Source organism: Sorex araneus, chromosome 1 (assembly GCF_027595985.1).
Source record: "Sorex araneus isolate mSorAra2 chromosome 1, mSorAra2.pri, whole genome shotgun sequence".
NCBI classification, from domain to species: Eukaryota; Metazoa; Chordata; class Mammalia; order Eulipotyphla; family Soricidae; genus Sorex; species Sorex araneus.
In genome coordinates, this window is record NC_073302.1 from 240982157 (window position 1) to 241006943 (window position 24787).

Sequence of the window (24787 nt, forward strand, 5' to 3'; positions counted from 1 at the left end):
ATTCAAATACCTCAGAGAATATTTTCCTTATCAGTATCTTTTTTTAGTAAATTCAGCTTTTAAATGTTGTACTCATTTTTAAAAAAAGGGGAAAAAAACAAACTAATGACAAAGGAAACATTATCTTCAAAGATATCAAATTTTAGGTTCTAATAAGAGGCAAACAGTTTTTTTTGGGGAAAATTTTTTATGGAGTCTGGTTTTTTTTTTTTCTCCCCAGCAGTACTCAGGAGACCTGGAGCGCCCTCCCAGCAATTCCATACACAGGCTGAGGATGTGGTGCAGACCCTGCAATGCCATGCCATGTGGTGCTCGGGAGTCTCCATGGCTGAACCCAGCAATGCTCAGGAAACCATGTGGTACTGGAGATTGAATGTGGGTCGGCCACAGGCAAAGGATGTACCCTGACCACTATCCTATCTCTGCTGCTCCTTGGAGTTTGAAAAGTCCACTAGAAAAGAGGAAGAAAGTAACATTCAAGATGACTTTGTATGCTCACATTAAGTAACTGTCTTGTCCCCAAAAGAATCAACTCTTATAAAGGGCTTTCTCCAGTCAACCTGAACATGGCTATCTATATACTTGGTTATCTACTGAAATTCATCTGGGACAGCAGTTAACTCAACAGAAGGGTATAACAGGATTTTTTCACCCACATAAACTATCAAAAAAAAAGGGGGGGGATACAAAATCTACTTCTATCTTCTCTTTCATTCTTCCACGGGACACTTCCAAATAAACCCCTTTTATTTTTTTTCCTTCTCTGCCATTGCTTCCCTTCACTGTGGTTCATGACACAAAATCAGAGTACATTCGGAAGTGAAGAAACAATAGCTTCTTCATGATTAAATGTTGTAATCATTTTAAAAAAAAAACAATGACAAAGGAAACATGTTTTACTAATTCTAAGTTCAATATTAAAAAAACAAAATAAAAAACCAAGTCCTTTTCTCCTCTAAAAAATGAATTCTGGGGCCAGAGAGATAGCACAGTGGTCAAGCCACTTGTTCCATTGGTTTTACACAGGACAACTCAGGTTTGATTCCTGTCACCCCATGTGGTCCCCTGAGCATTGCCAAAAATGATCCCTGAGTGCAGAGCCAAGAGTCAACCCTGAGCAAGCCAGATGCCAAAAAATAGAAATAAAAATTCAAATGACTTCTGCTCCTTCAGGTGATGGTTCTGCAGTGGATTTCAATTAGGAGGTATTTGTGCAATACTTTTAACATTTCCTTTGATCCATACCCACCTGTAGGGTTATGGTTCCTCCTTTATTTCCCTTGGCTTCCTTAAATCAGATAGCATAATCTGACTTGACTTTCAGGTTCACTATAAGCAAACTTTTAAGAGTGATTTGAAGGGTAAAAACAGTTTAAAAATTTGCCATATATAATCTCGACAAAAACAGCTGAGATAGTTTTGTGACAAAAGAACCTCTTCATAAATTAAATTACATTTCTTCTTTGTACAAATGATTAAATTGAATAAAAATGTAAATAGATATAAATCAAGCAAAAAACAAAAACAAAAACAAAAACAAAAAACCAAAAAACATTGATGGAATTCTTACTTGAAAGAACCAAGGAAAGTCTCTACTCTACCTCAGTTATTTGACCTTCTGTTCGGCAAGCTGTTCTGTGATAATTTTTGAAAGATCTCTGATCAAAAACAAAACAAAATAAAAAACTATTAGCTATTTTTCATTATTTAAAAAAACATCCCCCATGACTTACAAATACTTCTACAAATGTTCTCACATCCATTTCTCACAAGAGGAGGCTAGGTTATTATTACCCCCATTTTACAATTAGGGAAACAGTCTCAGAGACACTAAGATTCAAGAGTCACAAAACAATGGCAGAACTGGGAGTGCTAAAAATAAAAAACCCATTATGTTTTTACTCAAACTGCCATTTAGTAAAACATTAAATTTGACGAAAACAAACCATTAATGTAACTCATGGGATAAAAATCTGTTTGCTAAAATCCAAATATAACGAAGTATATCATTTATCCTTGCCAAATATCTAGTTTTCATTACTTCAACAAGCATAAAAATTGGTCTTCTTTCTTGTAAGTAGTCCACCCTCTACTTACTTTCTAAAACTCAAAAATGTTCTTAACACTACACATGTGGTAAGTCTTATAGAAAAAAACTGAAAAAAATGTTCTCATAAAAATTGTTTTTCAGATACTGACAAATTATGAAGCTAAAAAGGTATAATTTATGGTGTATGCCAAAAATCTTCCCTCTCGCTTTCTTCCCTGCCCAACAGTTTCTTCACAGCATCTTCCTTACCAACAATCAGGGATCCCCATAACCTATGTCTCCTCTCTCCTTAGCAATAATCACATTAACGATATCTTTGTGTCCTCTACTATCCAGATCTAGCTATTAAATCACTCACTCACCAAGGCGAGAAGAGTTAGTTTGCTCTCAATAATACTGGTAAGAAACCATCTACTTTCTTTAACTTCTTGTGAGACAGAGCTAAAATTACCTTCTCTATAAACAAATGCCCAACAACCGTCAACTCCCGATAGTACAAATACTACAGGTAACCTTTTCATCAGCAAAGCATACCATAAGAAATTAAACCATGGTTTATATATAATCCCACTTGGAATTTTTAAAAAAGTAAGTCCAAAACCAAAGTTAGAGTAGAAGCAGATTTCTCTGGAAACCAGAGATTAGAATTATCATCCAAATGTAAGAAAAGCAAATACTTTTTCATATCATAACAAACAGACATAATACTTTCTCAGAAATTTCATTAACAAGAAGAACCTGTTAAAAGTACTATTATTTCTTTATTAAAGCAAACTTACCATTCCAGTCAAAGGTGCTGGAGTTGTGTCTGTATAAAAGTAAGTTGTCCCACCAACGGTTTCCTTCTGGATCACCTGACCAGAAGATGGAGTCTGAGAGACAGGGTTGTTAACTGGTGTAGAGGCACTGGAAGGCACCATGTAATTTGCTGGATTTGGAGTGTGACTTCTTCTTCTGGGAGCAGGAGAAGTATGTGGAGTGATCTTGGGGGAATGAAGAGGGGAAGATCCAGCAGACAATGACATTCCTGAAGAAGATGTAAAAACGTTTCTTAATGGAACAAAAACTGATTTCAACAAACATATCTGGAAAACAAATGCAAACATTCATTTGGAAGAAACATCATCTTTTGCAAATTCTTTCAAGTGCAAACATAAGAATTTTACCTTGCTTTATTTTAATGAAAGTTCTCACAAAGGCAAATATAAAGTTCCATTTTTCAAAGCTATTTCTAAATAAATTAGGAATTTTTTAAAAGAACAGTCTCCTCCATATCAAGGTTTACAAGACAAATAGTAAAAACAACCAATAATTTAGTAACAGTGGAAAAATGAGAACAAGCTGGGATTCTTTATTAAACAGTAGGCCTTTTATAAATGTTTTTCATAAAAGGCACAATTCCTTTTTATTTAATTATACTTTTTGTTTAGAACTATGGCTACTAACAAACACAAAAATTCCCCTAAAACAGAATAGTATTAAACAGCATCAGACTGTTTCGTGAGATTTATTAAATTTCTTTGGCCAAATACTGATTAGTAAAATGGTTTGAAAAAGCAAAAATTTAAGTCTGTGAATGAATTATGTCCACTTGAAATTTATGTCAGCTTAAACATCATATTAAAAAAATTAAGTTGCATAGATTCCAATGCCGTTTGTCTTTAAATAGCATATACTAAAACAACCAAAAATCTCTACAGATACAGATTTTTAAAATGAGGCCAACTGATACCACTATGTGCTGGTGGAAGTTTAACCTAAACAGAACTAGTAAGAAGCCCTTTATGCAGTGAATCCACTATTATGAATCTACTGTGAAGAAAGGGAAACGACAGTTGTCTTTACCCTTCAGGAGATTCCAAGCTAGCTGAGAAAACAAGACCAGGTCACATGTAAAAGACATAAATGACTTACAAAACACTCAATATAAATTAATATGCTTCAAACTACATGCATAAATGCAGATGGAATGCAAATTAATCAAAATCAGGTAGAGTTAATCAAAGGCTTAATGGAGGTGATCAGTTCTGAGCAGAGAATGAAAAGGGTTTTAGAGTGAGAGTCTTATTTCCTGGGGAAAAAAAAAAGTCACTTGTCTATAAAGAAACTGTTTTCTGGCCCTATGGATGAGTTTAAAACTTTCATTCACCTTTGAAGCAATCTGCCATATTACATTCCAAGAAAAATATTAGCAACATCTCTCGAGTTAAAGAAATATGATCAACAGGAATATGAATTTTAGTTTCTAATAACTAATAAGGTAACCTTGCATTCTGAAAAGAAGCTGGTGAACAAGAAAGATAACTGAGATAACACTCTGGTTCCTTTAGTCAGTCCTGTTTTCTGTGTTTTGTGGTGCCAGGGATCAAACCCACACATGAGAAGAGTGTGCTTCACCACTGAGCCACATCTCCAGCCCCCTATGCACTTTCTAAAGAGCTTTCATACTTCACCTGAGTTTCTGAGCAACTAAATGGGTAGGTAGCTTAAATAGGTCAGATTATAAACACTGTGGCACAGATCCAATTTTAGACACTGGGAGGCTTTATTATTTGACCAAGGACATAGGAGCAAGTAAAAAGGAAAGCTAAGACTCTAGTCCCCAAATCCAATTTAATGTGTCTGTTGCTATAACACAATGTCTACTGCATGAGGATTAAAATAGGCTTGGAATTCTCAAGCGTGTCTTAAAAGTAACTAAGAATAACTTCAAAATATAAAACACCTTTTAAAATAAAGCAGAATTTATAAGGAAACCATGATATTATATTAAGATATAAGCCTAATTGTGAAAGCATTCCAGATAGCTATTTTTTCTGACTCTGTGGTACATAATTAATTCATACAGTAAAAACTTGGAAGGATAGTACACTATTTCCAGTGGGCAAATGTGCCTCCATTCATCTTAACATGCATTTTGTTTCCTTAAATCCAGTCTCTAAGTTTTTCCAAGATAAAAACTTGTCAAGTCACCAAAGATGAGTAAGCATGCTTTTACTACCTTTACCAAAAAACAAAAAAACTGAGTACTGATTCTTAAGCACTTTTCACGTTTCAGTCACTAATGTATCAGTTAATCCAATCCTCATGACAACCCAGTGAGAAAGGCAAAACAGGTATATCACACTAAAGAGAAAAATTAACTTGAAAATAAAAATTTAACTCTTCTGTGAAGTCAAACTATTGATCACTAAAATAATCAAGATTCAAGCTCAGTTCTACCAGAGTTAAACAATGGCCCTATTACTAAGGTTTATAACTGGGGTAGCTAATATGTTATATAGTTGCCCAATTACTAAGATTTATAGTGGAAAACAGAGGGGGAATTTCTTGACACTTAGCACTAATGTGACTACGTATGCTATACAGTGATGAGCACACAAAACACACGGCAAAGGAAGATACTCTCATACCAAGGAGGGGTGTAGAGACCAAAGAAGGGAATCTCTCTTTAAAGTTGAAACACAGGGAAAAACGATTATCAAAAACAATCTGAGGTCAGTGAGGAAGTGGGTCAGTGCAGAAATATATGTTAGGATTTACAACTTGCAAATAACAAACTTCTTCTTAAGGATTTTTAACTTTGTGACTTATTCCAAATACAAACCTGCAGCAACAAAACATGAGTTCCCATATGTAAGCTGGGCTGACTAGAATAATTTAAATACATTCAAAATTCATGAACCTCAAGGGTAACTGAATATTTAATTTCTAGAAATGGGAACCATTAAATTACTCAAACAGCCAGTCTATTCATGAAAGTAACTATCAACCATGTGAATATTTTACAATGTGGTGAAGAGCTGAGTAAAATATGCACATATCTTTCTGGAGAAAGTCATTATGTAATTAGTATAAAGACAATAAACTATATATACTTAGTAACTACCTATTTACAACATTAAATTTAAAATAATACAAAGGAGAAGAACTATACCGTAGAAACCAGTCATTAAAATATATGAGGGCTGGGAGAGAGAATTCCAGTGAGTAGGGTGTTTGCCTTGCATGCAGCCAGCCCGGGTTCGATCCCTGGTACCTCATATGGTCCCATGAGTACTGCCAGAAGTGATTCCTGAGTGTAGAGCCTGGAGGAAACCTTGTGCACTAATGGGTGTGGCCCAAACACAAATGAAAATATATATGGGGTCTACTAAAATCAAGGGAACCAGACTCAAAATAAAAAATTCTTAGTTAAAATAGTTTACATCACACATCATGATGTGATTTCTTACTAATAATGCACATGCTAGCTATTCACAAGACAGTTGAAGACAGTTCATCTGATAAGCTATCTCTCTCAGATATAAATCAAGTCTTATGTTTATACAGGCGGGGGTTGGGGAGGTGTAAAGCTGACTTCCTGTGGCTTCAACACTCTATAATTTAGTGCAGCACAACTACTGGGTCATATGAGCACAGATATGAGGCATAAATCTAGAAAACCATAAAATTTAGAAAAATGAAACTTTTATATTTATAAAAGCTTAATTAAAATTTTTTAAACCCTGATTTGTAGGTTTTGCTGTTCTGAGTTCACTGGTCTGGGGCGGCATACAAAGCATGCATTCCAGCATTTCAGCCGTCCCACAACTCTCTGATTTTCGTAGATGGCATGTTGATAACATCACACAAAATGATTTCATTATACTTTTTTGATTCTGTTTGGGGCCACACCCAGCAGTTCTCAGGGCTCATTCCAGACTCTGTGCTCAGGGATCAATCCCAGCAAGCTGCAGAGACCACATGGAGTGTGAAGCAACCTCATGAAACCCTGATTGGCCATGGACAGGACAAGTGCCATGGCCAGTGCCATAGCCAGTGCCAAGACCCACTGTACTACTGCTCCAGTCCCTGCACTATACTTTCTTTTTCTTGGGAGGTGGCTTGTGGAAGGGTGGTTGGCCCACACCTAGCAGTGCTCAAGGATCATCCCTTGTGTGCTCAGGGTACAATCTGGGATGGCAGGACCCAAACCCAGGTCAGCTGTGTACAAGGCAATCCTTTACCCACTGGAATATTACTTCAGCACCCATACTTTCTTATGTGAATATGCAAACCAAAAGTCATGTATGGCAAAATTGCTTAGAACTGAAAGTATCTTTTTTGATAGTATCTAACTCAAAAAGAGGAGTGTAGCTCACTGTACCTTTAGCTCATGGAAGAAACTTGGACAATAAGATAAATGAGACATAAAAAATTTCAAGTACAGATATGGTTGCTTTGAGGACATGAATCCACAATCTTCCAACCTGCTGGTTTACTGCTAGTAAAAATCTTTCTCAAACTGTGCAATTTTTTTCAAGCTCACCAGAACAAAACGCTCAAAAGAGTGGAATTTGGAGTTAACAGGTTATGTCATAGAAGTCTGGAAAACAGCAATGTAGGCTAGACACAGTTTCTCTCAATGAAATCTGGGCATACAAAGCATGGCTTTGAGTCCATAAAAGGTAGAAATTGATATTCAATACTGGGATTAAGCTACGAGTCTAGAAAAGCTGTATCATCCATGAATGTTGATCCATAAACTTTCTGTCATCTTTTCTACTATTATAAAATTCCCATTGATGAATTATCATGAGAGTTGGCTGTACTCATCCTGGATTCCTGATTGAAATAAAAACTGTTTTGATGAACACTTTTACACTACAGTGCACAAAAAGCTCTCAAAAAAATTCCACATCAAGAAATTCCCAAAATAAGAATCAGCATGAATAATACAGAGGATAATGAGAACTTCAATGAAGTTCTCTGATAATCAATAATTCAATGAATCCCTGATAATCGAACTCTGTAAAATAGGTAAAATAACTATAACTAAAACTGTGAGGACATGACAGAAATAATAAGCACCATGAAGGGACGGGTAAAAAATCTTTGTTCTCAAAAGAACAAACAGGAGTGAAAAATACAATCAATGAAATTAAAGGAAAACTCAACAGAAGATTTAAATTTGAATGTAGAATGAACAAAAAGAGAAAAAAATAAACCAGGGAAAACTCTAAGGAAAATACTTAGAATAAGGCTTGGAAAATATGCAAAAGTGATGAAGAATAACAAAAGGTAATATGAGAAGGCAAATTTCCAGGAGAATTTGGAAAAGAGGAGTGTTGACTGGTTGTCTAGAGAAGCATCATTCAAAAGAAATTTTGATTTTCGAGAATTTATTTACCCTATACATCTTTATTTAAGAAGTTCTAGGCAAGAATTCTTAATAAAATAAATACCCTTCAAATCAATCAGGCAAAATGTAAGCCTAATAGAGAAAAATCTAAATGGCTACCAGAAGAAACAAATTACAACAAAAAATTATTTACCAACAAGAAACGATAAAATGATATATTCAGAATGTAAAGAAAATCATCACTTTCAAGTTTATACACAATTAACAAATAAAAGTTTATTTTTAGGATTTGTCATGCACAACTTTATTGGTAAAAGGACAATTAAATGATCAATTTCATTTGGAAATATATGTATCACAAATTTGCATGTCATCTTTTTGCAGGGGCCATGTATTAAGCTTCTCTGTATTGTTCCAATTTTAGTATATGTGCTGTCGAAGCGAGCACTAAATAACTTTAGTACAGAAAAAAAAACTCTTCAATAGTGATAAGAATATAAAGATAGAAGAATATGGGAATAAATCTAAGCATGTGAAACAGGTGCTGTCAGTGAAATAATCATTACTATGAGAGGCAAAAAACAAAGTGTAATTAAAATTCTAAGTAATTTTAAAAGGCCAGGAAGAAGGTTCAGAGCAATAGGATGCTTGCCTTACATGCAGCTGTCCAGGTCTGATCCCCAGCATCCCATATGATTCCCCTGAGCACTGCCAGGAGTAATTCCAGAGTGCAGAGCCAGGAGTAAACACTGAGCATCACTGGGTATAGCCCACCAACCCACACAGACCCCAAATTTAAAGGGCAGGAAGACTCAGGAATTTAAATGTCTTGAATTAGTATATTTACATCCTTCTTTGTCTTCAATTTTGTACTTAGTAAGTCACGCGTGATAAAATTATAAGGTCTATGGATCATTATACAAAACAGAAACATGTACTAAAGTCCTACTGACCTTAAACAGGATCAAAAATTTAAATTCAATAGCTTAAACTATAGATCGATGAGAAGAAAACAAGTAAAAACCTTTACAACCTTTCACTTAAGCAATGTTTTCAAAGGTATGACACCCACAGCACTCCCAAAGAAAAATATCTAACTTCATTAAAACGTGGACATCATGAAAAATCTTCATACTGTATACAAAAGTAGTAGTAAGCAAACTGTAAGCTAAAGATTGGGAAAAAAAATCTCAAACCATGCATTCTATAAATGTTTAGTATGCAGAATATACAGCAACTCATACTTAACACAATTAACAGGTTCTTAGAAATGGCAAATTTAAATAAAATGCATATGTCTTTATATAGGTCATTCAACACAGTTTTATAATAATGTGAGACAACTCTCTTCACTACTGAACCAAACGCTTGCTATAACTCTACATAAAAAGAAACATAACTCTCATAACTATACAATAAAAAGAAGCACCTTTTTTTTTGTATGAGGGTAAGGGAGAGCCACACCTGGTGGTACTCAGAAAATCCTGTTATCCATTAAGGAGTCCCTCCTGGCATGGCTTGGGGGATGATATGGAGTACCAGGGCCTGAAATTGGGTTGGCCACATGCAAGGCAAATACAGCTCTCTGGCCCCCAAACCACCATAAAAAAAAAAAAAAACCCACAATCAATAAGCATTAAATAAGTAAAACATCACTTCATTACGGGCATGCAAAACAAAACTAGTTAGGGGCTGGAGCAATAGCAAAGCGGCTAGGGCATTTGCCTTGCACACAACTGACCCGGGTTCAATTCCCAGTATCCCATATGGTCCCCCGAGCACCACCAGGAGTAATTGCTGAGTGCAAGAGCCAGGAGTAACCCCTGTGTATCGCCGGGTGTGACCCAAAAACCAAAAAAAAAAAAAAAACCTAGTTAACATACCACTTCATACCCATTAGCTAGGCTACAATAAAAAGTAAGGACAGTAACGTATGTGAACAAGAAAACGAAGAAGTTGAAATCCTCAGACACTGCTACTGGGAACATAGAATGATGCAGACACACTACACAAAATAGCCTAGGAGTTCCAAAAAATGTTACCCCAAAGAACTGAAAATGTTATGTTTATACAAAAATTTGTACACTATGCTTCAGTCCAAAATTAGAAACAAGCAAATGTCTATCAACTGATAAATGGGCAAATAAAATATATCTACACGATTAACTATTACTCATCAATAATAAGGAAATTCATAGTAACATACTGCAGAGTGGCCATACCAAAAGCCACAAACAAAAAGCCACATACTAAATTATTCTATTTGTCTAGAATGGACAAACCCATACAAACTCAAAGTGGATTAGTAGCTTCTAAGAATTAGAGTCAGAGGAAAACAGAGAGTAACCACAAGTAAATATGAAGTTTCTTTTGGTGACAGCTAAAATGTAGGGATGGTCAATCTTGGGATAGAACCACTTGCATAACTGAAATGAGCAAATTTTAAGTTACATAAATTGCATTGACAGAAAAATTAGCTAATATTTAAGTCACTGCTGGAATGAAGGAAAAATAATCAGGAAAACTCCATTAATCTAAAAGAAGGTGAGAATAGCAACAAATTAATTGGAAAACAAAAATTCACTTAGAGTACTTGGAATAAAAAGAGGAGATGATTAGAAATAAGCTTAATTACAAAAGCATAGAATTTAGGGAAAGGGTTAAAATTATCTGACAAACTGACCAATAATTTAAACAAAAGGAAACAAATATTCATACTTGTTATAAAAGTACCCATTTAACCCTCAACTAAATAAAAGTGTATACATATGTATAGATATGTATAGGAATAGAAACCGGGTTCCATTCCTCCATCCCTCTAAGAGAGCCCAGCAAGCTACCGAGAGTATCCCGCCCGAACGGTGGAGCCTGGCAAGCTACCTGTTGCGTATTCGATATGCCAAAAAAAGTCTCACAATGGAGACGTTACTGGTGCCTGCTCAAGCAAATCGATGAACAGGACGACAGTGCTACAGTGCAGATATGCTTTAAAAATATAAGAAGATATATTTATTAAGTGATAATCAGAAAAGCAAATTAAAACCAGCATACTAACTTTTTTATCAGGTTAGCTTAGATTAAAAAATACTGTTATCCAAACATTGTCAATGCAGCCCTGGCCACCTCTGAGCACTACAGGAGAACCCTAGAGGTTGCAACACTGAACCATGGGTTGCAACACTGAACCAGAGGATGGAATGGTGAACTGTTGTGGGCAGTGACTCTGGACGTCTGAGCACTCCTGTGAGGCCCTCCCCCTAAAAAAATAACACACACACACACACACACACACACAGAGTATTAAAAAAAGAACACTCTTGGAACTGTCACTCTAATTTGATAAAAATATCACTGAAAATACCAATAGAATTTAGATGGCCAAACCAATTATATCCATGTTATAAATAAATAAATAATGAATAAAGTTAAGGTCAGAAAAATAATAAGTAGAGAAAAGAATGAGAATATAAAAGAAAGAAGGAACAGTATTTTAAAATGATAAAAACTGTGCTCAAGATGTGGCTCAACGGGGAGGGCACAAGCCCTGCAAGTCTGACCATGTGCCTCCCCTCTTCCCCCAGCACCAACAGCTGTGTGGCCCTCACGACAACTACAAAATGATTGAAAAAATAACTAGAGTATGAAAACAACGAATCAATGTTTACACAGGTAGCATATCAGCACAACAGATTGCTCAGAACTTGAATTCCAGTATAGGAGATGAAGATGAAAATCTAACAAAGGTATCACCTCCAACTTCAGGGAAAGAGAGAGGCAGTAGATATGACATGACAACTTCTTAATCCTCACAAATAATGGAAAGATGTAAGTAGCATTATTTAGAAAAAAAATCAATGTAAGTTACCCTTTCATTTATTGTATCTACATAACTTTAGATGTTCAGGTTGAATAGTTCAGCCTTAAATAACCCCTGAGCACTGTCAGTTGTAGAAAAGAATGAGTGAGAGAGAGAGAAAGAGAGAGAGAGGGGAATGTTAATTTATCAGAGAATAAAAATGGCTACACAGCAACAGTTCAATAAAGCAATACTCAATAAAGGGCTAAGGCACCTAATATACAGTTTTTCAAATGAGAAAGTAGAAAGCAATCAATGGTTAAAGGACAAATTAAATTACAGTGTCTACATAAAAAAACTAAAAACTAGTCCAGTAATATTCAATGGCCAGTTAATGTCTAATTCTGGTTTGCAGGTGTAGAAAGGTTCTTGAAAACCACTGGTCTGCAGACTTGATTATAATTGTCCCACTGTGGACCCATACGCAAGACAGGTGCTAGTTGGAAAGTGGGAAAAGGATGCTGAACAAGACAATTAAGAGTGATATATAAAACTCACTTTTACACACTAAGGATTGTTATGTTCTTTTGGAAGACAATCCGGCAATATTAACAAAAGCTTCTTAATTGACAGAATAATAATAAACAATCCAAGTCATAAAGTAAAAAATAAAAGCTGTGAGCTATATAAAAAGAACATTGGATATTTTTATCCTGCTCATCTTTGTGACTCACAAGAATTACTGAGTAAATAACTAATGAACAAATGTTCTTGTAAATTCCTTTGAGGAAAAAGCAAGAGTAGTATTTTCTTCTTGTAGAGAAAGATTTTAAAAACCTCTCAGATACAAATGATTCTCAGATTTCAGGAGACAATCTTAAGTATAAAAATATTAGAAGGGGCTGGAGAAATAGCACAGCAGGTAGGGCGTTTGCCTTGCACGCGGCCGACCCGGGTTCGATTCCCAGCATCCCATATGGTCCCCCGAGCACCGCCAGGAGTAATTCCTGAGTGCATGAGCCAGGAGTAACCCCTGTGCATTGCCGGGTGTGACCCAAAAAGCAAAAATATATATATATACACATATATATATATATTAGAAGAAATCCTTTTAAAATCAGAAACAATACAAAAAGGTAAAGTATGTCTTCTATATAATACTTAACTAGCAATCTTAGTCAATACAACAAAACAGAAAAGGCACAGGAAGAAACAAAACTATCACTATTATTATTTATATCAATTATTGATATAAAAGTATTAATATTTCTATTCCTATAGATAATAGAAACAGAATTTATCAAAGTAAAAAACTAAAAAACATATCTACATATTAAAAATAAATTAGAAAGTTATGTCTTAAGATGTGAACAAACAAAACTACAAGACTACATGGAAGACCCTAAAGAACTCGAGGGGAAATGAAGACATAGACTAAAATCATGGACAGTAAGATTAAGGTACTAATGATGATTCTTCAGTTATTTAAACATTCACTAAAGTCAAAATCCCAACTATGAATTATTCTGTAAATCACGGTGCTTTACAAAAACAGTATTTCAAAAAGAAAAAAAAAATCACTACAACTCCATTGGAAGGAGTTACTGCTTCAGAAAGTCCCAAAGCTAATTCCTCTTTGAGCACATGACCAACAAACCTTGTCAACACTGAACTCTCAATGCTACTTCATCACAAGTCCAGTTCAACCCTCTGAATAACCTTTTTATTCAATACAAAACTCCTTGAAATTCATACTGAAAAAAAAATCACCCCCATCATTCTGTATTGTCTTTTGCTATGTCACACATTTCAAATTATCTCTTTATAGGGGAAAAATTAAGTTTTAATCTTCCCTATACAACCAGTTACATATGTAATGACACAGTATCTGCACACAAATTAGTTAAAAGAAATAGATACAGGTGAAGTTTCCTTGTAATAAATTGTCTTTTATGGCTATACTGCAAGGAACGGCTTAGATTTAATAACCAACAATATAGCTCTCATACTGAACAGATGAAGCTGAACTGAAGACAAAGGAAGCATTTTCTTCTTAAAAACAGGATTAATACTGGAGAACTTCCCCAAGAGAAAATAGAAAATTTATCTTATTATATCAAGGAATATAAAAGAACAGTCATTTTTAAAATTAATTTCTTTCTTCATTTTTAACCAAATTTCACAATTTTCCATAAAACAGACAAGCACAGTTATAACTCAGAAAACAAGATACTAGATGTCTCTTTTAAGCTTATTAAAAATTAATAAACTCTGGGGCTTCAGACAAAGCTGGTATAGCATATTCTTTGCATTCAAGAGAGGCTCAGATCCAATACAAGCCACCACATATGGTCCCGAGAGCCAGGAGTAGCCCTTAAATACTATCAGGTGTGGCATTAGGAAGAACAAAAATCTTTCCTTCACTTTGTAGATGATAAGATCATCTCCAAAATGTTTACTCTATTAGATACTGGAGTGCTTCAGAGATAAGTTTTTTATTACTTAGTCCACTTTTAGGAAAGGAAACTAGGCTTAAGAAGTTTTAAGTTCTAGCTTTTCTTTACCAGGTAAATTGTGGAGGTTGAAGAATTATCTACAACTGCATGCAACCTCTCAAACAAACTCCAGAGATACACATGTCAGAGTTCTATTGAGTACAATTTTCTGAAATAAAAATTAAAAGTACAGAATAATATCAGAAACCCACTAAACTCTCCATATGATGCACATATATTTGTGTGTGAAGCAAAGTAGTTTGAGAAGAAATTTACTTAAGAGGGGAGCAAAAACTGTCTTTAAAACACTACTCTTCTTGGTGGGGCTAGAATGATAGCACAGTGGGTAGGGCGTTTGCCTTACACGAGGCGGACCCAGGTTCAATTCCCTGCATCGTATATGGTCCCCTGAACACCACCAGGTATAGTTCCTGAGTGCAAAGCCAGGAGTAACCCCTGTGCATCACCTGGTGTGACCCAAAAGGAAAAAAAAAAAAAAAAAAAGAAAACACAACCCTTAAAATTTCCCAGTAAATTTAACAATGATGAGTCTCTAGAACCACCACCATTCATGTTCAAACTTTACTGAGACTAAAGGAATCATTTGAACTCACTGGTAAGATAAACCACGATGTAGTAAACATACACATTCAAATCTAGAGGGAAGAAGACAAGGTAGTCTTTAAGAATTCACGCACGCATGAATATGACCCCTTATGCTCTAGTCATTGCCTGCAGGATCACACAGTTCACTTTTCTCCAATAACATGTGCAATCTGCTCAGGTATGTCCACTAGAATTTAGTGCCCAAGGATTTAACAGGGGCCTTGATACATGATGCCCTTGACCTTATACACACTAGCATTCCTGATAGAGGAAGCAGGTATGCAACATAAACTACATTAGTTGCACAAAAAGTTTAGGCACAGTGCCTCATTGTTGTCATTAGAAAACAGGAGGCATTCTCACAATACCAAGCCCCCATACATTAGTTAATCAGGGAACAATCTTGAGAGCAGGCTTTTAATTTCTCCTTTCTTGGGGTAGGAGAGTTAGGTCACACCTTGCAGCTGTGATACCAGGATTTAATCACAATCAGCTACATGAAAGACAAGTACCTTACCCCATGTACCATTTCTCTGGTTCCAACAAAAAGGCTTTTTAAATGACATGTGTCATCTGCCTGCTATGTCAACTCCTTTCTGCACAAACACCTTGAACGATCTCGGGACACCTTTTTTCTCATAATTCTGTTCTAGGGTACGGTAAATAATATACTGATACAGAGAAATACGGGAGCAAATATTTTTTCTTTTGTCTCAGGAAACAGGGAGAAAGAGAGTCTTTAAATTACGGCAACAGATTTATATTTACTTTTGCCCACACAAATTTCAAAAACCTACATATCTCAGTAATAACCACATACTAAGCTGAGAATAGCATAAAAAATGAAATACAACTCATATAAAGCCCACCTGAGCCAATGTTTCAGAGACTCCTATCTTTAGTATTTAACTTGTCTAAATATACATACTATGTTGTGATTTAAAATGAGACTCCAGGTACCAACATCATAAAGAAAATATTATGCTGAATTATTATTTTAGCTTATCATATATTGAAATTACAGAAACCATCCCAAAGTTAGCTAATTTAAATATTTTAGGTATACGAAATAAGCTTTATTCTAAGTAATCGCTGTGTTTTTAGAGCAACCCTAAAGAAAATGATTGTGGCCAAGGCTCCTTGAACTTTTTGCACTCGTGACCACCTTTCACCCAAGAAATTTTTATGCAACCCCAGGTATCTAAGTGAATAAAATGGATATACAAATCAGTTACTAATAATAAAAAAATTATTCTTTAACAAATTCTAAGTAAAAAACTAAGTGACCCCACTAGAAAGGGTTGCAGCCTATAGCTCAAGAAGCTAGGATCTAGGGCATAATTTGGAGTATATGACACAGAAATAGCTACTTGCAATTTTCACAGTTTAAAATCTACTCAACAGATTGCACAAGAAATTCTAGTGCTTAAGAAAATAGATTCAGGGCTGAGGATGTGACTCAGTGGTAGCACTCACACTTCCATATGGATGGCCCTGAATTCCATTCTCCCTAGCTATGTTGTTTTTTTCCTCAATGCTCATTTTTTAATGCAAGAACATATAAACTCCCTTACGTAATTTCACATCATTTTTTCAAGTTCCAACACATATTGATATGGCCTACAGTTCTTAGCAGTGTTAAAAAAAAGTTTTTTAAAAAGGAATAGTTTTAAATTTCAAATCATATTTATAATAAGATATAAGCATAAACATAAATTTCTAAAGTACTTTAAAAGGTAACACTATGGTTCAACTTCTTAATCAACTGAAATTTCCTTAGTAAAATGGTTTTGGGGAGAAAGAGTTCGCTAAAAATGATGCTGCATGAGGGGTAACAGAAGTCTTCCCAGTAAGAGTTGTTAGGTCTCAGCAGAAAATATATAAGACCCACAAACATAATAGCTTTACCTGAAATAAGATCAAGTTATTTTAGTAAAAATTTAATTTCGAATACTCAAGCATACTTGTTTGCACAAAAATTAAAGATATCATTATTGCATTCTAATATTGTATTATAATAAATTCTAATAAATTCAGAAATTTAGATTTTTAACCTAAATTTAATCAGCTATTTAGTCATCCTTAAATTGTCATTTCTGGTTTTGGGGTCACACCCAGTGGTGCTCAGGGCTTACTGCTGGCTCTGCACTCAAGGATCACTCCTGGTGATCACTCCTGGGAACCACAGGGGATGCTGGGGATAGAACTTAAGGCCACTGCATCAAGGCAAGTGCCCTATCCAATACACCATTTTAAAACCAGTAGTAGACTACATGTCACTTTTCTTTTTACGAATAAGGTAAGCTAAGTGGGACCCAACACAGCTTGGTGGTAAGTTCAAACATATAAACTCAGTGATGATAGTAGACTAAAATCTAGGACCCTTGAGAGCTAATATAATCCAGTGTGGGCTCAATCAAGTTGTTGAAATGAACCTAAATTTAAATCCCTAGTGACCACATAGAAATGATGTACTCTTGGGGCTGGAGCGATAGCACAGTGGGTAGGGCGTTTGCCTTGCATGCGGCCGACCCAGGTTCAATTCCCAGCATCCCATATGGTCCCCTGAGCACCGCCAGGAGTAATTCCTGAGTGCAGAGCCAGGAGTAACCCCTGTGCATCGCCAGGTGTGACCCAAAAAGCAAAAAAAAAAAAATGATGTACTCAGGGTGGGGACATAATACAAGGGTTAAGGTATATGCAGGGCACCTTGCTTATGACTAACTATGGTTTGAGCCCCAGAATCATATCCAGAAAGCACCACATCCTCAGCTCAAGTACTAAGTACCAGCTCAGTTGGTTTAGAATCACTATGATGGTCTCCAGTCTCCTGAGCACCACAGGGTGGCAATACATACATACATACCTATATACATACATACCTACATACATACACACACAAATAAATGAAGTAAGAACCAAGGATTAAAAGTTACAGATTAAAAATGTGATTAAGGCAGAGAGGCAGTTCATAGGGTAGGGCACTTGCCTTGCATGACACCAACTCTGGTTTGGTCCCAAGAACCACAGATGATCCCCAGAGCACAGAGCCAGGAGTGGCCCCCTCAGCACAGAGTCAGGAGTAGCCCATGAGAACCACTGGGTGCAGCCGGACTAAATCATCTATCCCCCAGCCCCGCCCCCACGTGATTATGGTCAAAAGACCAAGAAGATGCTTAAGCACTGCCGGGTGAGTCCATCTCCTTCCCTCCACCACCTCCACCCCCCACAAGGAATTGTCAAATCTACGAGCATTAAAGTATTAAATAAAGGATAATAGAACCAACTTGAAACATTTATGTGTTAAAGTTTCTAGAATTCTACAATAAGCCTCAAAATTATACTGTCAGTCCTAAGACTTAATACTGGCAAGAGAAACAGGCCACCAGGAACAATGTGTGGTGCTGTAGCCTGAGCGTTCCAAACAGGTCAGAATGGGAGGGGGGATCAGAAGTTGGTTTTCTTGAAAAAACCTGGCAGTGTGGATGCTTAAACTACTTTCTTTTCTTAAAGATTTTTTTGAAAAATTTATTATCTAGTGATATTGTTTTCTCTCCCCTTCTTATGGAAGAATTGGTGGAATGAATTTTACAAGAGATGGCATCCTAGAATCCAGAAACAGGATGAATCATGACTAAGATTTTGATGATGTTTCGACCCAAACAAGGAGATTAGGGGCAATGATATTTTAAAATCTTCACATCAACCTAATAAAATAGAATTTTATTTTAATTTGAGGACGCCATCCCTCTTACCATCCCTTTAATGCATGTGCTAAGGTAAGAAAAAGAAACTTTAAAAAAATAGACACAGATTAAGGTTCAATGAAGACAACAAACACACAGGCAGGCGTAGATTTTAAATGTGGAGTTGATTATCAAACAGATTGGACAAAATAAAATAAAACCAATATCCAAAAACCAACAAAATTAAGAAATCAAAATTAAGATGACATTAGGCCTTTAGTTCTTTCCCCAATAATTTTATCAATCAAATTTAACTTTGTTAATAATTTTGAAAACTGGGTAAAATTTCCTTAACCAAAAGGTACATGCGTGGTAACTACATTAACTAACGACCTGAAGATGACTAGGAAGCTCACCTACCAAAAGCCCCATTTTCTCAACTCTGCCACAAGGTTCATCGTTAACACCTCTAAACTAAACATTAAGACCTATACTCATCAGTTTAATTATTGGTAGAAAAAATTTCCAATATCCCTGCACATTTTGAATCATACTTCAAATGACCAAAGAAAGGGGTTTATCTCCTAAACCAGACAATATCTAGTTTATCTCTTAACCCAGACTATACAGATTTAACATTGGCAAAGTTTTCCTCCCTGTGCCATGTGACACTGTTTAAAGGCCTCTAAAAACATAATATGTGATATTCCTACATCATTCATTATGGCTTAAAATATTAGGATAAGAGCGATTTCTATAATTTCATGCTTCACATTTCAAAATTCCATTTAAACAAGGTGTTCACTCTCTAATTCCCTCAGAGTAATACCAAAAATATGCAACTTTTAAGGTAAAAATTGTCAGCTATCAAAAGCTTTTAATAATCATAAACCAATAAAAATTACTTTTTGATCCAATAAAATATACACTAACCAAATTAAATTAAATCCTAAAATTTTTAAGCCATAAATGTTTACACCTTTGCAAAGTTGGAACAATGCCAAGAATTATTTAAGAAAAATGTTTATAATCCCATGTGAAAAAAAAAGGTAACTTGACTTTGAATACAAATCCTATGCTGATCTCTTGGGACATACAAACTCTTGCTGGCAACAAAGAGCAGTAAAAATTCTACACTTTACAAACTGTTTTATGAAGTGTAACGATAAAATGACAACTGAGTAAAAAAAAAAAATATTAATTGCCAGAACTGATTTCTTCACAAACCCTGTTTGTACAACAGCAACCCCTTTTAATTGGGGAATTAAAGTTGCTGAACTCAACAATCCCTTCAGTTAAGCAAACAGACCCCTCAGAGCTGTCCAACGCTGCCCAAACTATCCATCCTTTAGTCGAATCAGTCAGTTTCATGAATTGTAGGATTTATCTTCAAGTCCAGTGCTGACTCAGGGGGTAGCTTGTTCCCTAGAGAAAACAACCAACAAAAATCAGAACAGCTACTGCTCATTAGCTCTTTTAACACCCAAGTGGAATGGACAACTTATTTGGTCCAAAAAAAAGTAGTTCAACTTCTTTCAACTACAGAAGTGCCAACAAACTGAAGGCATCTACATGCCATAGCAGTTCTTGGTTAAAGCATTCACTCAGTTACAATAAGAATGTTAAATTGCTTTAAAAATATTTTTTTACAGTTTGCAACAAAAACTATCACATAAATTACAGGGTTTCTCAAGAAGGAATCTATAAAAACACAAATGTGTGTATGTGGGTGAGGGGGCAACACATGGAGAGATTACATGTCTCACCTAAAACCTATTTATTTGTCTGGGGTAGTTTTGCTTACAGTCATATATAAAAATCTAGCAAAGTGTTACCAAAATATTGTTAAATGAAAGAACCTCAATTTACTGGTCAAAAGAAAATATTCTAAATAAAAAGTTGAAGGAAGTACTAAATTCTTTTTCAATACCTACAACAGTGAATCAATAAGCACAGTCAAGATACAACCAAACAAAACTAAGAGGGCCATTTCATTTCATGCCTTTGGGCTGCAGAGAGACGAAAAAACTCAGTAGGAAAGAACACTTAAAAACTCAAACTAATTGAGGAACACTGAAATACACCATCTTTTGTCTTTTCATTAAAAATTAGGTTAAAAGATTTTCCTCCAGAAAACCTCATGAAAAGTGATCAATACAACTTTTCAACTATTTAAAAGAATTATAAATTCTATTATTCAGGTGTGGAAAAGAATTCTAGTCAAAATTTGCCCTTTTCCCTTTGAAACTGGAATTTGGAAAATTCTTGATTCTCAACAAAGGGGCTCAGTACTGAGAGCTCAAAATCTATAGAGGACAAAATAGTAGTGCCCATACAATGTTTGAAAACTTATAGTCAATTGAATATGAGCATCTGACATTTCATTAATTTGGTTTGGTTTAGTTTTAATGTCTTTAAGTTTCCCCATTTTCCCAGCCTTCTTCTGGGAAAGGAGAAATAAGCCCTAACAAAGACACGCACTGTTTATAAGGAAGGGTACCTGTAGATAGTATTCTACTTTGTCGCTAAGGAAGAGTTACAAAATATTGCCTGAAATGTTTTCATGTATTCTGTGGTCCATATGAATATTTCCTGAAAGGGTTTTGTGTATTCCTGGTCCAGAAGGGAAGATCTGTGCTGGTGGTTTTCAAACTTAATCTGTTAAGTAGAGGCCTTTGGCTTCTGAAAGCTGGAGGTTCAGCAAATGCTTAATTTGATTTTCTTTTTAGCTCTGTTTTCACTATTAATTAAACCAGTAATAAAATCACAAATACAGGATCAGATTGGTATACATTCATCTTTTTTCAACACTTTGGAAATCATATCCACATAGCCGTGTTGGGTATCTTATAGTTTTTCTTGACTGCAACCCCATGTGAGGATTTTTAACTAGGAAGGCAATAATTGCAATAAATTTTATTGCAATGCACGTGTACTTAGACAAACTGAACAAGTACACAAGTTATTCAGGTGAACTAGTACTTTCAGTTTCTAAATGATAAAAATATTATGAAGACTGAAAAGACTATTCTTTCCCACTAATTTCATGATTCTTTTGCATTTAAAAAAAACACTTATTTTCATTTAACAACTTTGTGAGTAAAATATAAAAACCTAATCCTGTAAATGAGTTTCATTTCCTAAATATTTTATCCGGGATTACCTATACACAAGAGTTTGACGGCTCTAAGTTTTGGTATTCTAGCCCTTTGGGCAGAAGTGATCAATAAATCTGAAGTTTCTGATGCCCACTGACTCCCAGTTCCTGCTGTCTAAGCCCATCTTCATTCTCTTCCCTCTTACTAGTCTCTGCACTCTCTACAGTCAGACAAGCCCCCAAAACAAGCCAAGCCAATTCTGAGATGCTAAGGACAAGTAATACTGGTAAAGACTGTTTAAAAGTGGGGTCTAGGACACTTTAAAAGTATGAAAATTTACCTGTACCAGTTTTCATTCATTCCTCCAAACTATTATACTCAAATTCATCTTTTCAACTGCCTCATACTTCTAAGTTTAAGACAAAATTCTACTCAATATTTCAGAGGATGGCTCTCCACATGCTAAAAATGGCAGATTTCAAAATTATTTAAAGGATAAATGTGAGGAATGGAGCCAGAGAACAAGTCAGCCTTGTACCTGAGGCTGACCCTGGTTCAATCCCCGGCACCCCATGTGGTCCCCTGAGCCCACCAATTATGACTTCCGAGCCCTGAGCACATGTAGATAAAGCCCCCCAAACCCAAAATAAATATAAATGTAAAAGAAATGCCACATAAAAAATTTCATGACTAAAAGCTGTATAAAAAATAATCCAGGGGCTGGAGTGATAGCACAGCGGGTAGGGCGTTTACCTTGCACGTGGCTGACCCGGGTTCGAATCCCAGCATCCCATATGGTCCCCTGAGCACCGCCAGGGGTAATTCCTGAGTGCATGAGCCAGGAATGACCCCTGTGCATTGCCGGGTGTGACCCAAAAAGCAAAAAAAAAAAAAAAAAAAAAAAAAAAAATCCATATCATTGATGACATTATTTTTAACTATCATGTGTAATCTACACACTAGTGCCAATGGAAAGATTGCATCTTATAACAACTTTCAAGTTGGTAAACAGCTCTGCCCTACCCTCTACAAGAAAATTCCAGGTACTATTTCATAATCAACATTTAAGGATAATACATATTCCAGCTGAATCAGTTCAGATAAAACTCTGCTCAAAGTCAATAGCTAGACATTTTCAGGATCTTTGCAGAAAAAGAGATAAGAGAGTGAGGAGGAGAAAGTGGTGAATGAAGGGAAGGGGAAGAGGGGGAGGGAGAGAAGAGACGTGGGGAAGAAAGCAGGAAGAAAAGAGGAAGAAAGGGACAGAGGGGGGACAGGATGAGAGGGAGAGGGAAAGAAAAGAGGGGGAAAGAGATGGAGAAATGGGGAAAGGAGAGGGAAAGTGGAAAGGAGGGGAAAAAAGAAGAGACTGACGGAGGGATTTGGGGAAAGGAGGGAGAAGAGAGAAAAGAGAAAAATTAAAGAGAGGGAGAGAAGAAAAAAAGGAGAAGGAGGAGAGGAAAAAGAGGGGGAGAGAGGAGAAAAGACAGAAGGAAGAAGAAAAAGGAGGTGGGTGAGGAAGGAGGGGAAAGTAAGGGGAGGGGAGGGAGCTTTGCCAGTGATTAGCCCCAAGGCCTAAGGTACTCCAGACACAGTCTAGGCCTCATTGAGCCACATCCCCTAACCCTAAAGCACATTTTTAAAGTTCACCAATTGAATGAGCACATTACTGTATTACACTATTGAAATGGTTAAAATGGGGGTGGGGGTAGGAATTAACTCTATAGATTTAAAATATCTTATTTTAACACCTATTTATATTGTCTACAGAAATCATAGAGCAGGAGAGAATGCACAGAGGTTAAGGCATTTGCCTTGCTAGCAGCCCACCAGGGTTCAATTCCTGGCACCACACATGGCTCCTCAAGAACCTCTAGGAGTGAATCCCGAACACATATTCAGAAGTAAGCCTTGAGTACTGCTGGCTGCGGCCCAAACTCCCCATACCCCCTCACCCCCCAAAAGAAATCCCAAGTTCAGGGAAGTTTAATAGTAACCTTCAGTTACTTTAATTTGAAATATATTTGCTGAGACATGGCTCCTGCCAGGAAGCTCATAAGAAGACCACTGGTACTAATTTAAATCAAACAAGTACAGGGCCAGAGATAATTCAAAGGGCACATGCCTGGCATGCAGTAGGTCCTGAGGCCAATCTTGGCACTGCATATATGATGCTCTGACTCCAAGCCCCTCTGGAGACACCCCAGATGGCTTCTTATCAGTGAAGCCCAGCATCCTGGGCGTCAGGAGGAGCTCATCCCAGAACCATGTGCTGAACCACTGCGCCACACAGCCAGGCTACATGTGATCAAGAGTGTCCCCAGACGCCACCCCCAGTAACAATAACAAACAAGCCTTCAAATTGTAATCAATTCTAAAACAAGAAACAGAATAGAGTGATGGAAATAATGATGGGGAATGTCCCTAACATTACTAAAAAGCCCTTCTTTTATTTTGGTATGACGTTTTTATAGAATACCTAAGAGTAGGAACAATATATGCAATGATCATGAGTGACAAAGGAGCTGCATGTATCTGTGGAAGACCAGTATGCCTGGAACCAAACAACAAAAAGAGCAACAGGGTGAGATTATAAAGCTATACAAACAAGACAGATTCATCAAGCCACATTGAAAGGCTTAGATCTTATTCTAATGACATTCACTCAGGAAGCCATAGTGTGATTTACATATTTATGGAAATATAACGGATAACTGGTTAGGTTTTTTAAACAGTATAAAAGGCAATGAGAGCCTGGTCTAGGATGGAGGCAGCATAGCTATAGAGAACAAACATGAATCTTCAATTCCTTGTTCAAGAATCTTTCAGAGGGTGGTAAGTGCACTCCACTTCATAAAGATCCAGATAAGAAAAAGTCTTAATTCAGCAAGTAAGATGCAGAATATTAAGTCACTAAATTCAAAAGTAAACA

The 24787-nt window shown here is 36.2% G+C and overlaps 1 protein-coding gene and 1 non-coding gene across 7 annotated transcripts in view; both read right to left on the reverse strand.

The window, feature by feature from the left end:
• The window catches only part of PAN3 (poly(A) specific ribonuclease subunit PAN3), a 135693-nt gene that overhangs the window by 36690 nt on the left and 74216 nt on the right, over nucleotides 1-24787 (reverse strand). For 4 of the 6 annotated variants that reach the window (XR_008629289.1, XM_055132241.1, XM_055132235.1 and 1 more), the window contains 2 exons: nucleotides 2830-3077; nucleotides 1602-1658 (listed from right to left, as the gene is read on the reverse strand). Coding sequence is in view for 5 of the 6 variants with exons in the window: in XM_055132241.1 (XP_054988216.1) it covers nucleotides 1602-1658; nucleotides 2830-3077 (305 nt within the window). In the remaining variant the exon portion in view is untranslated. The remainder of the gene's footprint in view (nucleotides 1-1601; nucleotides 1659-2829; nucleotides 3078-24787) is intronic. The other 2 variants (XM_055132246.1, XM_055132260.1) reach the window with 1 other exon arrangement.
• LOC129401380 (U6 spliceosomal RNA) lies at nucleotides 8519-8622 on the reverse strand. Its single transcript, XR_008628305.1, has one exon. It is a non-coding gene; the product is annotated as a U6 spliceosomal RNA (small nuclear RNA).